The sequence below is a fragment of the Simochromis diagramma genome, unplaced genomic scaffold (assembly GCF_900408965.1).
Source record: "Simochromis diagramma unplaced genomic scaffold, fSimDia1.1 OVJJ01000646.1, whole genome shotgun sequence".
Classification (NCBI taxonomy): Eukaryota; Metazoa; Chordata; class Actinopteri; order Cichliformes; family Cichlidae; genus Simochromis; species Simochromis diagramma.
Genome location: NW_024387279.1, coordinates 385,189 through 402,574, shown reverse-complemented (window position 1 = coordinate 402,574; position 17,386 = coordinate 385,189). Strand labels below are relative to the sequence as shown.

Here is a 17,386-nt window from a genome sequence, read left to right as displayed (position 1 = left end):
ATAGAAAGCGCTTCTTTTATGTATAAATGAAACTGAGTATGTATGACTTATGACTGAAGAAACAAACAGTAAACCACTAACACTAGTAGACTTTACCACTAACTAATAATAACTTTATCATTGTTCTAATATTGTTAAAATACTTTATAACATATAAACCGTTAATGACAATTAGAAAACCTAATTACGTATTAGTATGTGCACATACCGTCACCAAAGCCTGTACAAATGACAACAGGTCAACAACGTCATGACGTCACCCAGCGTTACTTCAGCCAGCCAAAGCTCTGAAGTAGTTCGAGGCGCTGTCGTTCTGTCCTGACCGCCTGATAGAGAAGCTTTATTTTCTTTCGATAGTGAAAACACCAGCAAAGAACGGAAGCGAAATAACGGGAAGAAGAACACAGACTGTGCGCTTCTGTTCAGAAACCCGGCAACCATGGGAGCTGTTCTGGGGACATTTTCTTTTGCAAGCTGGGTAAGGTCTAATGCTGCGACTCAGAAGTGAGGTTTTTACAAGCACCTTGATTTAAAGTGATGAGAAATGTAAGGTGTCGTAACAACCTGAAGCTTAGACAGGTAGTAGGCTAGTGCTAAAGAACATGGACACACTCAGTTAGCTGCTGTATTAATTCCCGTTGTGTTCTGTGATCTCGCTCAGGTTTGTTAAAACAGTTATGGTTTCGGTAACGTTTCAGCTACGCTGGATTTAGATTTTATCTGCAGAAATCTGAGAATCCCCCTGAAGTAGCTGCCGCGTGAGGAGCAGTTCAAATATACGGCACAACAGATAGTTAATCCCAACGCACTTGGTCATCTGCTGGCATGTGATTAACTGGATTAGTTGCGCTTTGTTACATTATAATAAGAACACAACAAGCGTCGTATTTAGACATGTCAGTAGATGAAACGTAGAGAATGAAAACAGTATCTTTTTATATAAGGCAAGAGAGGAATAGCACTACATGGATACGCATTTAGGACTAGAGCAAATACCACAAATATATATTGTAATAAAGCATTCAGTTTTTCACAGAGCTGTATTATCTGTCAATTTAACAACTTCATTTATACAAAAAGACAGACACAAGTAAAACTAGAAAAAACGGTATTAAGAGTATATCTTCTGTCTGGGTTTATTTATGGTTGAGATCATGATGAGGCATGGCCAACCATTTTCAGGCTGTGTGTTTTCTGGCAGACATTGTCAAGGCCAGTCTGCAGAAGAACTAAGCTGACCTTGTCTGGCTGGCATACTTGTTGACTATCTACCAAGTATCGTTATCACTTGACTCCACGTCTGGTATTAGTGTATATGAGAGTCCAGGCAGTGGTTTACTGTAAATTAATACATATGCTGTCTGACAATGTCAGGCTGTGATTGTTTGTTTTGTTTTTACTACACCAAAACTTTATCAGTTTAGTCCAGTTATATTTCTAAGTAAAGACACTAACATACATATACATATAAAGGTTAGCATGTACTACTTGCATTATATTACTGCTTCCCACGATCATGTGTCATGTGGGCAGGCCTGTGGGCACATTCTAAGTCTAGCCAAACTAGACTTAGAAACTTTGGAGTAGCAATATACATTTTACATAACGCTAAACAAATGTTCTCGTGGCATATTTTCAAAGCTTTAGAATCAATGTAGCTAAAGTATATGTTAGAGGAGCAGTCGCTGTGACAAATTCCTGCCCACAGGCCTGCTGGGTCTGACCACAAACACCACATGCTGCCTTTCTTAAATAGCTGCCCCAGTTTTAACAGTCTTTCCTGGGGGTTTTACTGCAACTGATAGCTCATTAAATGAAAGTGAATACTGAAATTTTGATACATTTAGGTACACATATTACCATACTATAGTTTGATACAACATCACACATGATTCTGTAGCTCTAACTGTTAATGTATATTGAATGTATAATGAATATTCTCCAGAAAAGCCTTAAAGACACTGCATGCCCATAGAGGGCATACAGTGTCTTTAATTCAAGAGGTAGAATAGACCACTTGCATAAAGTTATTGGCGCACATGTTGGCAAAGTGCGTCTCCTCTGTCCCCACAACATTTAAAGCATGTTCCCACTGTGGTCCAAATGAATGTGCCTTTACCACAAGGTAACTGTGGTCCAGTAGTTTCCAGTGAGTAAACCACGTTTGCTTCCTCCACTTTATCTTTCTCATACAAATTATGTATCTTAATACAAATAAAAAAAACTGGTCTTGTCAAGGGGACCATTTGACAAAGCTTTTTGAACTTGCCATTCAAAAGTCTCTTTTCTTTATCACTTTCTGCTCACCATACATATTGTTACTGCTGCGTCACTTGCAGACATCCTGAACTACGAAAGTGGCCAAAGTCACACACTGTGCGTGAATTCCTCTGTGCGTTAATTGTGCATCAAAAAATAAATTAAATAAATACATATATACATATAATATAATATATATTTGCAGCATCTATTCTGGCAGTCAGCATGCTGGTTGCCTGATCCCTACTGATATGCTACTGTGGTACAACTTGTCATATTTGTTCCATCCAGCATGAAAGTTGATTGAAGTAGCATTTTCTTTCATTTCATTTCATTTGTGATTAAGAATTTTATGCTAACAAGTATTCTATTTGTGTATACCTTTTACCTTAATCTTAAAGTGTACATTTGTTTCTTACTCTTCTTATATTTATTGTTTGTCTTTTGCACTGAATGGAACTGGAGCCTCGTTGTCTCGTCTCTCTATATACTTTACTGTATATAGCACAGATGACAATAAAGTTTACTTTAACTTTGACCACAATAAATACAACATACAACAATATACCATTCAGAAAAGTTTTTTTATTAGCCTCTGCTTAAATAAGGGGCTTTACAGGACTGCTTGAATTTCTTTTTGTCATATGTTAACTAGCCAGTACTCAAACATTTTTCATGTGTCTGTTCAACATTGCAGGTTCTGATTCAATGTCGTGGTAGGAAGGGGTATTTAAAACTTCAGGCTTTTGTATTTAATATTTTTTGAGACCTAACTTCAGATTCCAAAGTGTGGAAAAACATGCTGGAAGTGGGTCAATAGACATTTTTCAATAAATTTATATCTTGAAATAGATTTGATATATGAAGATGTTGGCCCACCCTTTGCAGCTATAACAGCTTCAGATATTGCCAGGCAGGCGGGCAGCATAGTCACTCAAGTTTGTGAATGCGATAACTTAAGAAGGAAGTCACCGAGGACTTTCAAATCAATACTATAGGTGCATCTACCAGGAGGCTGCGGGGTACCACTGGTGCTTGCCAATATTTTTAAAATTTGTGTTACTGTCCATACATGTGTGGAGAGAGACAGAAACATGTTACTGTTTGCAAATATTTGATAATCATAAGAAGAAGAGCCCAGCCTGTTGTTCTTATAATATTATGTTCATATTAAATGAACAGTAACATTAGTTAGTGACTAGGCAGGCCCAATGACTTTTATCTGTTTCTCATATAAACAGGTTTAAGTGGCTCATCTTTAAGTACCAGCTAGAAGTCTTAATATCCTTCTGTTCAGTACAGTCAGAGAAGCCAAGGTAGTGTTTGAACTATAGTACTTTTAATTAACATTCAAGCTCACTCATGTGCAAGAAAATTCATTTATGTATGTATTAGTTACCAAACACCAGCTTTCCCCCGACAGCTCACTCCTCGTCTTGCCTAGCAAACTAAGAATATTGATTTACTCATTATCTTAGAAATCACACATTTAACTTACAGAAAAAATGAGACAACGAGGCCTCAGGTTCCATGTGTCAGTTAGTCCAGTTTACTGCAGAATACTTTACTCTGTCAGTTTGCAACAGCTGGAAACACTCAGTGCTTCTGCTTTATTTGCAGTTCCAGAAAAGAGATACATACAAGTTTCTCCATGACAGCAGCTGCCATTAAAGCTTTCATCAATAATTATATTCAGGCAGGGGAAAGGACTGCTGCAAACTCATTAGGATTAACTAAGTAATTTTCACAATAAGAGTGAAGGAAATGTCCAGTAATAAGCAAACTTGTGACAACTTTTTAACCTGCAGAAAAAAAACTTAACGAGGGATAATTTGTTTAAAGTCTCAGAACCACACAAGCCAATCTGCTTCATATGTCCTCAAGCCTGATGGCAATCAAGTAGTCACTTTATGACACAACATATCAGATGGCACAGTGGTCAAAATACAGAGTGCTCTCAGTGCAAAGTAGTTTTTCTCTGAATGTCATTGTCTCTAATTGCCAGTGCTGTGCTGAGTCATTGAGTGTTACTCAATGAGACGTTACAGTAGACTGTGTACAGCATAACAGTACAAACATCAAGATCAGTCTATACTGGTAGTTGAATAGTTGAAAATCTAAAATAAATGATTGAAATATTTTTCTAAGTCACTAAAATGTGTTGTGTGTGCTTGTTGTCAGTACTGGAATTTAAAAAACAAAAATCCAAAGGTTTAGTAAAGTGCATCTTTATATTATGTGGTAAATGTTTGATTAAGAACATGTATATGTTGTGTTCTCACATTGATCGCCTACATCTTTCCTTACACATATCCCTGGATGTTCCACTTTTGCTTCAAGTGTGATTTTTTTATTGATCCTCCAGGTGCCGTGCCTGTGCAGCAGTGCTACGTGCCTGATGTGTAGCTGCTGTCCGAGCATCAGAAACTCCACGGTGACCAGGATCATCTATGCCTTTATAATGCTGATAGGCACCATCGTTGCCTGCATCATGCTGTCACCGGGTGTGGATCGGCAGCTCAAAAGGGTAGGAGTTGACCATAAAAATACCATAAGATAGACATTTACATTCACAATAAAGTTTATATTATTTAAAGTTAAAATAAAATTATAATGGTTGAAACTGGTGCATAGCTGATGCAAAAAATGAGCATTCATGCAAAGCCACCATGAGATTTATAACACGTGCATCAGCACAATTTGTTTCTCGTTTAAAACAATCGTTGACAATTGTTTAAAAATGGAGAAATAAAAAGTGATGCTGACATAACAATGTTGTTTCCTCTGAGACATTAACTGTGATTCAAGTAAAGTTTGTAATCAAAGTTCATTATGAAAAAAGAAAAAGAAGAAAACAAGTGGAAGTCAAGGAGCAGATGACATGTCAGCCCCAGATAGCACAGTCCAATCCAGATTCATAGCTCCCAAGAAATAGTACCAAGAAATTAGAATATGTGATAAGTGATGACATCCAGCAATAACAGAAGCTATTTTAATGAAAGGTAAAATCATTTAAGATAAGGAAAACTTGAATATGTATAAACCGAAGCAATTAAATTAAATATCAATCTGTCACTCCTTTCCGTGTCCGGGCTGGGTGAGGTTTCCCGTGTTGGGTCAAATTAAGCCGCAGGCTCCACACAGTATTTTCTTTCTTTAATTGCATTTTTTTTCTATTTAATTCTGAGCATTTTTTTAGCTTATGGTGTTTTGGAAAATAAATAGTCAATAATAATAATAACTATAATAATAATAGTACTTTACACCTTATTTACTGTTAGTAAAAAGTTAGGATTAAAGTGGAGATGATGATAATTTTGATGAAAGCCAAACCGCATGTCAGCACAAGTCCAGGCCTCAAACCATCTCCATCAAGAGTGCTGTGCGTAAACAGATGTCTACAAACCTCAGTGTACTAAAGCAATTTTATAAAGATGAAAGAGCCAAATTTTCTCCTTATCAATGTCAGAGACAGATAAAATCTTGTAGAAAACCTATTACATTATTGCTGCTAAAGACCTGAGACTGGAATAGAGACTTTGCTTTATTTACTTCTGACTGTAAAAGAAGCTCGATCATCACAACCCTAACACCATAGCCCTAACCGGCCCCTTCTCGGAGATGAGGCCGGTTAGTCTCAAAGCTTTGACATCATAACAGTCTGATTGTTCACATGCAATCTTGATCCTGGACAAAGACTTATGCTGAACCAGTAACAACAATATCATGAGGATATATCAAATATACCATAAAAGACCAACACAAAATTCCCTGCTGTGTATATATTGTCTGAGTCTCTCTGTTCTTTGTCATGTTGTTGTCATTTGTTCCCTTCGAGCTATGTTTCTTTCCTAGTGCTTAGTTTGTTCCTAGTTTCTACCTAGTCTCAATTTTTGAACTTTGTTCCCTGAATTACGGCAATAAAGCTTCCTGTTGAGTTTAGCTCTGGTTGCGAGAACAAATAAAATTTGAATCATTGGTGAAAAAAAACAGTAACATCCTTCCTACAGAAGCTAAGTACAGCAACTGGTGATATTTATTTAGATGGCTTCTCTCTAATTAATCTCTTTGAACTAACTTTAATAATTACTTTCACCATGCCATCAGCATGTCATTTCAGTGAGGAGAGATCATTAGAAGGAAAGTGGAAATGATATAAAGCTCAGATTAGAAAAAGGTTCTTGTTGTTTTCATTAGTTATATTTTCATTAGTTATACTTCTTAACAAATCAGAATCTGCAAAACGTACTTTAGAAATTTTGAAATCATAATCAGCTAAGAAAAGTTCAGGTGGTGTATCCGTACTTCTTATGGCCTCAGACAGTGGACTCTTTGTACCTGTCCTGCTAAATCAGTGCAGGATTCAGTACTGTTGACTATAAGATTATACGAGACAGCATGGACCACACTGTTGGATTTAAAGGAAATACACTGAACTGCTTTGAACCATGTATATCTAATAGATTACAGTTTGTTCAAGTAAACAGGGTGCCTTCTTCACATAACAAAGTTAGTAATGGAGTTCCACAGGGTTCTGTGCTAGGACCAATACTTTTTTATACGTGCTTGAGGCAGTATTATTGGAAAACATGACATACATTTGACCTGTAATTTTCTTCTACTAACTTCTGATAAAATTCAGGTTATTGTATTTAGCATTAAAAATCTTAGAAAACATTGCGTCTAATCAGACACGTATTTCAAAGGTGGCTCTTCTTTACACTCTCTTAAAAGCCTCATATGCATATAAAAATCTCGTCTGGATGTACAGAAAACAAGGGTCTTTCTCTGATTTTCTGTAGATCCCAGGCTTTTGTGAGGATGGGGCAGGTTCGTCTGTCCGTGGTCTACAGGCGGATGTCAAGTGTGAGATGTTTGTGGGGTACCAAGCAGTTTACCGTATATGCTTTGGAATGAGTATGTGGTTCTTGGGGTTCTCCGTTCTCATGATAAACATAAAGAACAGCAGAGATCCACGTGCTGCTATCCACAATGGGTAAGTACTGCAGTAAAGCTAACAAGATGTAAATATTTTTACCAGCACAGTCCTACCAATCCTAAGGTTCAGTTTTAGACTTTTTTAAACCATAGCAGGTACATAAACAAAGCAGCCATAGATCATTTGCATTTAAATATCGCATTTCCAGGCCTTCACTGTGTTTGCACTGTAGTCCACCTTGGCTCTTTAACACTGTGAGGTTGTAAAATGTAAATTATACAAGATGTGTTTTAGCAGAAGACCTTTGTTTTTTAGTTTACAAAGTTTTAAAAATGCAACAATAAATATTTATCATAGCTGTCCCAATGTCATTCTAGCACATATATAATGTCCATTATCATATTTGGCTGTAAAGGTCTTATTTGGTTTTATTTTGGTCTCACCAGCAGTGTGTCTTTCAAGTTTAAGTGTAAGGTCAGCATAACATAAAAAAGTAATAGTAATAAATTCTAATAAAGTCACTAAATAAGTATTAAATAAATACATGTGTGATGCACATTCATATCAAAATCAAAGTGTGTTTGGACCTTTCAGGGTAACTGATTGGACTCTGGATATACAGTGGTTTGCAAAAGTATTCGGCCCCCTTGAACTTTCCCACATTTTGTCACATTACAGCCACAAACATGAATCAGTTTTATTGGAATTCCACGTGAAAGACCAACACAAAGTGGTGCAAATGTGAGAAGTGGAACGAAAATCATACATGATTCCAAACATTTTTTACAAATAAATAACAGTAAAGTGGGGTGTGCGTAATTATTCAACCCCCTGAGTCGATACTTTGTAGAACCACCTTTTGCTGCAGTTACAGCTGCCAGTCTTTTAGGGTCTGTCTCTACCAGCTTTGCACATCTACAGACTGAAATCTTTGCCCATTCTTCTTTGCACAACAGCTCCAGCTCAGTCAGATTAGATGGACAGCGTTTGTGAACAGCAGTTTTCAGATCTTGCCACAGATTCTCGATTGGATTCAGATCTGGACTTTGACTGGGCCGTTCTAACACATGGATATGTTTTGTTTTAAACCATCCCATTGTTGCCCGGGCTTTGTGTTTAGGGTCGTTGATGCTGGAAGGTGAACCTCCGCCCCAGTCTCAAGTCTTTTGCAGACTCCAAGAGGTTTTCTTCCAAGACTGCCCTGTATTTGGCTCCATCCATCTTCCCATCAACTCTGACCAGCTTCCCTGTCCCTGCTGAAGAGAAGCACCCCCAGAGCAGTGATGCTGCCACCACCATATCTGACAGTGGGGATGGTGTGTTCAGAGTGATGTACAGTGTTAGTTTTCTGCCACACATAGCGTTTTGCATTTTGGCCAAAAAGTTCCATTTTGGTCTCATCTGACCAGAGCAGCTTCTTCCACATGTTTGCTGTGTCCCCCACATGGCTTGTGGCAAACTGCAAACGGGACTTCTTATGGTTCTCTGTTAACAATGGCTTTCTTCTTGCCACTCTTCCATAAAGGCCAACTTTGTGCAGTGCACCACTAATAGTCGTCCTATGGACAGATTCCCCCACCTGAGCTGTAGATCTCTGCAGCTCGTCCAGAGTCACCATGGGCCTCTTGGCTGCATTTCTGATCAGTGCTCTCCTTGTTCGGCCTGTGAGTTTAGGTGGACGGCCTTGTCTTGGTAGGTTTACAGTTGTGCCGTACTCCTTCCATTTCTGAATGATGGCTTGAACAGTGCTCTGTGGGATGTTCAGGGCTTGGGTAAATCTTTTTGTAGCCTAAGTCTGCTTTAAATTTCTCAGTAACTTTATCCTGACCTGTCTGCTGTGTTCTTTGGACTTCATGGTGTTGTTGCTCCCAATATTCTCTTAGACAACCTCTAATGTCAGTACAGCTGCTCTGTGACAGCGTCAGATTACAGACAGGAGCACTCTATGTAGTCATTAGCACTCATCAGGCAATGTCTATGGGCAACTGACTGCACTCAGACCAAAGGGGGCTGAATAATTACGCACACCCCACTTTGCAGTTATGTGTAAAAAATGTTTGGAATCATGTATGATTTTCGTTCCACTTCTCACGTGTGCACCACTTTGTGTTGGTCTTTCACTTGGAATTCCAATAAAACTGATTCATGTTTGTGGCTGTAATGTGACAAAATGTGGGAAAGTTCAAGGGGGCCGAATACTTTTGCGAGCCACTGTATAACTGTGAAAGCAGATGAGATATTTGATTGAGACAGTTTTCCTGAGACTTATGACAGTAACAATTTGTTTCAGATTTTGGTTCTTTAAGTTTGCTGCCTTGGTGGCAATTACAGTTGGTGCCTTTTACATCCCTGAAGGGCCTTTCACCTACAGTAAGAATTTGTATTTAAAATCCTTGATAACTCAGATCTCTTTTACACACAGATTTGTTAGTTTGTATGAAAGACGAGTAGTTCAATTACTTGTGTATTTGTGTTGTCACAGTATGGTTTGTCATAGGCTCTGGTGGAGCCTTCTTTTTCATTCTGATTCAACTGGTGCTGCTGGTGGACTTTGCCCACTCCTGGAATGAGTCCTGGGTTGACAAGATGGAGAATGGCAACTCCAGAGGCTGGTATGCAGGTCAGTGACTCTGGCCCAGTTACATGCTGTATTCATCTTCTAAATACTGTTACATAAGCGAGCACTTACTCTGAAATTTTTTTTTAAAAAGCGTACATGTAGCACACACAGATTTCACAAATCTACTTTCAAATCAGTTTTTTGGTTTCAGCTTTGAACTGTTTCTACCTTGTATTTTTAGCTCTACTGGCTGTCACGATCCTGAACTACATCCTGTCATTAACAGCTGTTGTGCTGTTCTTTGTCTTCTACACGAAACCCAATGAATGCTTCATCAACAAATTCTTCATCAGCTTCAACATGTTGCTCTGCATCGTTGCCTCTGTTGTCTCAGTCCTGCCAAAAGTCCAGGTGTGAATACACGGCATGTCTGCGATGCACAGATAAACAGAAAACAAAAACAAGACACACTATTCTAAGCACTGAAGATTCTGCTTTGTGTTTGCAAATGTTTGTGCTACTAGCATCATGTCATGATGAGCATCTATAGTAGCATCTACATGGAATTGATGCTAAGGCCCCTTTGCTGAGTTTGACAGTGTAAAACGGAAAGACAGAATAAACCTGAAAATGGTTGGATATCTCTCTCACAATTCTGTTATTTCAAAACATTATGACTGTGTTTTGTAGCAGCTTGGTTTAGTTTTGCTATAGGAGATAATATTGAAAAGTAAACATAGCTTTTTTGATAACATTTCTACCAGCTATTTTTGTGCAAAACTAACTGAACCGTGTTAATGCAATAATAAAACAATATCAGATGGGAATAAAAACATTTAATTCTAATAAATGTACTCAGGTTGAATTAATCAATTAGAACAAGAAAAGCTAGAAAAAGAAGGAAAATGAAAAAATAACTGTATTTTCTTTGCCTCAAAACAGAAACATGAGTACAGTCAGGGGTTAAGGTGAGATTCAGCGGGCAGGGAACCCTAAAATCAGTTTTACAGATGGTGACAAAAAGCACAATTCACTCAATGTACTGTGATCAGCTGACCTGCTGCTCAAAAAAAAAGAAAACACAACCCACTTAAACTGCCCACTATGGCACACGACTGCGCCTCTTTGTTCTCTTTTATGCGATACCCCCTGGTGATTAATGCACGAACATGATTACCTTTCATTTTTTACTGTTTAGGCTTAAAATTGATGTGTGAAGGCCAGTGATGTGAAATGATAGCTTCCTTCAAATGCGTTAAACCAAAAGTAACAAGCCTGTTTTGAAAATGTAAGTAGTAGAAAGTACAGACAGTAAAACGTTATCAGGAAAAAAACCATTCATGTTAGAGTTTAGCAGAACAGGTTTTCCCAAGCTACCCACAAACATTCCCACTGTTGCTGGCCTTTTTTAACCATCTAGATATTTTCTAAATAATAAACAAAGGTTAATTTTTGTGTTTGGAGTGCTTAAACAGTAAACACAGGATTATGACTTCTTTTTGTATAATACATATGTACAGTTTCAGTTCAAACCTGTGGGAAGTAAATACTTGGCACTGATAAATCTTATCTGTGTATTTGCAGGAGTCTCAACCTCATTCAGGTCTACTACAGTCTTCTTTCATCACCTTGTACACTATGTTTCTAACCTGGTCTGCCATGACCAATGAGCCTGGTGAGACTGTTTATATTGTCTGGGAATTTCAATAGACTCAAACAATCCTTTATCTGTATATATTTATGTACTTCTCCATTCATTTCAAATAAAAGATCTTTTTGTCTCATAACCTTAAGATTTATTGCTTTTTAGAAAAGCTTTGGGTTATTTTGTTCAAATTGCACCTAAGCTAACACAGCATGATGTAGTTAATTATTATTCCATAAGGTATTTATACATGAAGTATTGCAATTTTAAGTACTATTTTCAAGTTAATTTCACAGAGCTCTTAAAAACACATCAGTTGTGCACCACATGTAATGATATAGAGTATGTCTCCAAATATGTCTGTGTCAGTTTGTGTAGATTCAAATATTGTGTTTGTTTGTATTGTGTATTTTTTAATTATTATTGTCATTGTTTGTTTTGCTGATCTCAGACCGGGAATGCAACCCCAGCCTGTTGAGTATCTTCCAGCAGATCGCAGCCCCGACCCCGGGCCCTACAGAGACCGAGAACCAGACAGCCACCATGGCAATGATTACCACAATCACTGGGACAGAAAAACCTGCCTTTACATCTCCATACCTGCAGTGGTGGGATGCTCAGAGCGTTGTGGGCCTCATTATATTTATCTTGTGCATCCTGTATTCCAGGTAACATTGTAAATGTTGTGTAAAGCGCTTTGAGTGCTTTGTTAGAGTAGAAAAGCGCTATATAAGAACCCGTCTGTTTGACCTCTTTGTACTGTAGACTGCAGTGTTAATGAGCAAAAAACATGCTTACAGACTGATGCAAAAAAATGATGTTGATCTCTGTAGCCAGTTTCCTCCATCATAAGCCAAAGACTTTTCTAGTCTTTGGCTTAAAAATTTCAACACTGTGCTGTTACTGGTGTAGAGTACTGTTGTAATTACTAGTTATGGTTCCTCACCTGATGAAGGGTTAACCATTTCTAAGCCTTCCTTGTTAATGTGAACTGTGTTTGTGTCCGTAGTTTTTTCATACTGTGATCCTAATACTTGCTTTTCTTTCTTTTTGGTCAGTTCATTCATCTCTGTTTTGATTCCAGCATTCGTTCATCCAGCAACAGCCAGGTTAACAAGCTAACTATGGCATCCAAAGATTCAGTCATCCTCGCTGAGGGGGGCAGCACAGAACTGTCAGAGGAGTCGACAGGGCCCAGACGGGTGGAGGACAATGAGCGGGACATGGTCCAGTACAGCTACTCCTTTTTTCATTTCATGCTTTTCTTGGCCTCACTTTACATCATGATGACCCTCACTAACTGGTACAGGTCAGTGGCTCCCTTCTCTTTTAGCACAACACCTAAAGTGTAGTTTGAAGTGTTTGGGTGGTCAATAATCCTACAATATATATATGTGAATGGTAGTTTATTTCATTTCCTTTTTATACAGTGTGTGGAAAAGTGTTTGCCCCCTTCCTGATTTGCTATTTTTTTGTATGTTTGTCAGACTTAAATGTCTCAGAGCATCAGACAAATTAAAATGATGGCCCTGTGTGAAAAAGTAATTGCCCTCTAAACCTGATAACTGGTTGGGACCATTAGCAGCAACAACTGCAATCAAGTGTTTGCAATAACTGGCAATGAGTCTTTTACAGCGCTGGGGAAGAATTTTGGCCTGCACATCTTTGCAGAACTGTTGTAATTCAGCCACATTGGAGGGTTTTGGAAGGAAGCTGGTTTGGAAACATTTGGTGATGCTTCATCCTCTGCATTGCGTTTGTGTGCTAGCAGTGTCCAAGCATTCTTCTTCTTTTCTTTTTTTTTTTCAAGAGCTCACAAAAGCATTCTGGGGGTCTTTTGTGAGCTCTTGGATGAGTTGTCGCTGCATCCTTGGGGTAATTTTAAACAGACAGCCACTCCTGGGAAGCTTCACCGCTGTTCCATGTTTTTGCCATTTGTGCCATTTGGCTCTCGCTGTGGTTCACTGGAGTCCCACAGCCTTAAAAATGGCTTCATAACCTTTTCCACACTGAAATATCTCAATTACTTTGATTCTCAGTTCTCCTGAATTTCCTTGGATCTTTATTTTAAAACCTTTATTTTAAAAACTGCATATTATTGTCAAATATTTACATTTGTTTGATGATGTGAAACATTTAAGTGTGGCAAACACTGTTTCATGCGATTGTATCCATTCAGATGCATGAACCAGACTGACAGAAACTAAACAACAGAAGGGATAAATGCTATATGAAGCAATGCAATCAAAATAGGTCATAAACCAAAACGGGTTTTTTTGCATCCAATTATTTTTGTGTCCGAGGGAGACATGTGATATGACACAAATGTTATGGTTGACCATGAGAGTCACAGTCTGGCACTAACATAACCCATAAAATGGTTTAAATATCCAGAATTGCCCTTTATTGGTGTCTGCGGCTGGTATTATTCGGTCAAGTAGTACCAAGAAGAATGAGGACAACAATGGTCTACTGAATTTGCATATCAGTTTCATCTTTTGTATTGAACTCTTTTTTGATTATGATCTAGTTTTCTGTGCAGCTGTCAGTCCATTGTGCTTTTATTTATATTAGGAAATTCATAACTCATTGTTAAAACTGTAAATGGTCCCACAATGTTTCATTAGGGGTTTAATGGCACCATATAAGCCAAGCAAAGGCGTTTCCTACTGTATAATTGATATGCTGACTTTATTTTTCTGAGGTGCAGAGATTTGGTGATTTCTGCTTGAACAAGTTAAGGAATTTCCTTCTTAAAGTAGCTTTCTCAGTTTTTTATAAATATACTTATTGCATTTTTTTGTTCTGACAGCCCTAATACAGACTACACCATAACGAGCAAGTGGCCAGCAGTATGGGTGAAAATCACCTCCAGCTGGGTTTGTTTGGCTTTGTACACATGGACACTGGTGGCCCCCATGGTCTTCACCAACCGAGATTTCAGCTGATTAGCCAGTCTCCACAGCGTGCTCTTATTTTTTGTCTGTTTTTACATTAAATTTGTCAATAATGCTACTGTCAAGATGGACTCAGGTTTTACACTTTTAGATGGATTCTAATTGAGTTGATTGTGTATGCTTCCAAAGTGCCCTAACAGTTGCTTCAGATAAAGATTTTTACTGTAGTCACATCACTAACAATAGCAATATATTGTTGTATTTTTGTACTTGGGTAATTTTCTGGTTAGAGCAAACCTTTTGGATTTAAGTCAGCTAGATTTTTCTTTATCTTCTTCCTCTTTTTTTTTTGCTGTAACACCAATTTATGGTGAATGCTTAGTTGAAAAAAAAAAAATTCTCAACATCATGGAGTTACACCTGCGACTTACTGTGGAGCTGGGGTGAACTGCATTCACTACGAAGAGGATGTAGTTGGCTGTTCAACCTTCATATGCCTTATATGTCTGAAAAATGTTAGAATATCAGATAACTAGGGAGTATGTACATGAATGTCGCAGACATAACTGCAATATGACCAAAATCAGCTCAAGTTTCTGCCAAATGTAAACGGACCTGCAGGTCCATCAGACCTGAAGATGTCAGGTGGTTTAAAAATATCCTTAGAACAAAGAGATACAGGCACACCTCTGAATAGCCTAGAATATCTTTAGTATTTATTTTGATTATTGTTGTAAGAATGTGTTTCTGTAATTTTAAAAAGATTTACATTTTTAAGAAAAGGACTCTATAACTGAATAATTACAGATGTTTGAGAATAAAAAATCTGAGCATTTGCCTTGTGTTCCAGATTTACCCAGTGTGGTTAATAAGTTATGAATTCTCTGTAATGCATCTGCAGTTTGTGATTATACTGACCTACTATATAATCATTTGCTTTGCTTTGACTCAGATTCAGTGTGCTCATCTATGCCACAGACAGGAAAAAAAGCATTCTGAAAGTCATCAAGTCATAATTGGTTCCACACTTTTTTGTGTTACTAACTAAATGTTAATATTTTCCAAGGACCACTGTTTTGTTTTGTTTTTTGGCAAAGCTGTGTACTTTGAACCTTTGTTATAACTCTCAGCAATGTGCTGTAAATGAATAAAGGCACATCTGGAGCTTTCTGTGTGCTTTTGTTTTACGTTTGATTGTTACGAGTGTCTCATCTTATATTGGTGAGACACTTGGATATAAGCAGCACCAATACAGGAAGCTCAATTATTAAGTGTTAACTTACTGCTTTGCAGTGTGCCGTAATTCCTTCAAATCAGTTTGATACACCAGTACAATACCAGTAAAATACTAATCTTTCTGAGAAATAAACATTTAAAACCTGGTACAAATAAGTACAGATAACTGTTTTAATCTCTATGGACACTTTTCATAACAACTATGGCTTAATCTTTTTTTAACCATTTGGATGATACGTTAAATTGACAGGGCGTGTGCACAAGCAGCGCCCGGCAGTCCTACGTTTTTATCTGAAGGGATGTCAAATGCTATCATTCTTCTGTAAAGTAAATTTACCTACAGGTATAAGTAAAGCAACCTTAACCTTAAATCAGTGGCAGATTGGCACTGATTTAACAGAGCAAGGCCACTGCCTCTTCTTTCACCACTCTGAGATCAGCTACAGTTGTGCGGAAAGACATCCAGCAAATAAACAAGCTTCAGAGATTTATCATTGTGACAGATGAGTTTCCTCATACCTTGGTGATATGGAGAAGATGGCATGTGAAGAGGTTGTAAATAACTCCTTTTATTAGCAATGATGGACACGATGATGGAGAGGGGACACCAGCTCTGACCATCTGTCTAATAAAACAGGCAAATCCAGGCTCAGCAGCACTTTCAGAGTAGCATCTATATAAAATTAATAATAATTTAACATTTCTGCATCCAGCAAGAAGATATCTTTTCATCTATAGTAACTAAAGTATAGTTACCTTCTTGTGACGTCTAGGACACAGGAGTATTAGGTTATTGTGTACATGTTGGTAAGCTGTCTTGTGGCAACTGATGAACTGAAACAAATGAGTGTACTGTGTGTGCAACAGACGAACATTACCTGTCCTTTTATTAACTGCACAGGGTGTCATGGGTCTGTAGCTCTGTCCACCGTTTTAGGGAACATATTTCGTTTTAAAGTAAGTTACAGGGCATTTCCCTGCTTTACCTGATCACAGGCAGGGCGTAGGTGTTGATAACCCGGATCTTGTTCTTACCGTTCAGCTGACTCCTCAGGACTTGCCTGACCCTCTGCAGGTACTTCGTGGTTGCCATTTGCCTGTGGGATTCCCAGGTACTTTTAGCTGCCCTTGATGTCTGCAATGTTGCCTTCTATTTGTACTGTTATTTCACGGTAGAAGGTAAATAAAACTGACAAAGCCAACCTAGTAGATTTAGTAGAATTGTTTTGAACCAATAATTTATAAAATCAAATGGCTATGAACCTCGAAACAAAAGAAATCAGCAAAATACTAGCTTTACTTTGCCAGCAGTATAATAATGACATAAAAGCATTACTACATTTTCGTCTTTAAAAAAAAAAAAATCTTCTTTTTTTTTTTTTTTATCTTGGGTTGCTTTATCACATATATCACCAAAGGGCAGAGCTTGGTCCAGATCCAGACGAAGTGCTCGTTCTGTCCAGACCAATAATCAGTGACAGAAAAAATTTGCCCGTAATACATAAACCCAGAGCACTGTTTTATCAGTACACCATAAAACAATGGTCGCAGGTAAACCATTCCTTACAGTAATCGCCTACTGTTTACGTAGTTAGGTAGAAAAGCCAATCAAACCATAGCTTACTGCAGACACAAAATAGAGAGGAGCAGACATTGCGTGCCTGAAGGTGAAAAAAGTTGATTCAGAAAATAGAAATTTTAAAATTGAAAAAGAATATTTTTATTATTTGCAAGTAAGGCCTGAAGTTCACTCTGTTACTCATGTGTCCTAATTTGAACAAAAACTTAAATATTACTATGATGAAATGGAAATATATGGTTTCGATTTAACCCTAATCCATGGGATGAAA

At 37.8% G+C, this 17,386-nt stretch overlaps 1 protein-coding gene across 1 annotated transcript; it reads left to right on the top strand.

Annotated features, from left to right (window-relative positions):
- The first annotated feature begins 265 nt into the window (after nucleotides 1-265).
- On the top strand, nucleotides 266-15,464 carry si:ch73-267c23.10 (serine incorporator 1). The gene is made up of 10 exons (XM_040003257.1): nucleotides 266-478; nucleotides 4,625-4,786; nucleotides 7,062-7,255; nucleotides 9,489-9,568; nucleotides 9,681-9,818; nucleotides 10,000-10,169; nucleotides 11,343-11,433; nucleotides 11,855-12,071; nucleotides 12,488-12,712; nucleotides 14,216-15,464. Exons 1-10 carry the CDS (start codon nucleotides 440-442, stop codon nucleotides 14,349-14,351), a joined length of 1,452 nt encoding a protein of 483 aa, XP_039859191.1. The 5' UTR covers nucleotides 266-439; the 3' UTR covers nucleotides 14,352-15,464.
- The last annotated feature ends 1,922 nt before the right edge of the window (nucleotides 15,465-17,386 follow it).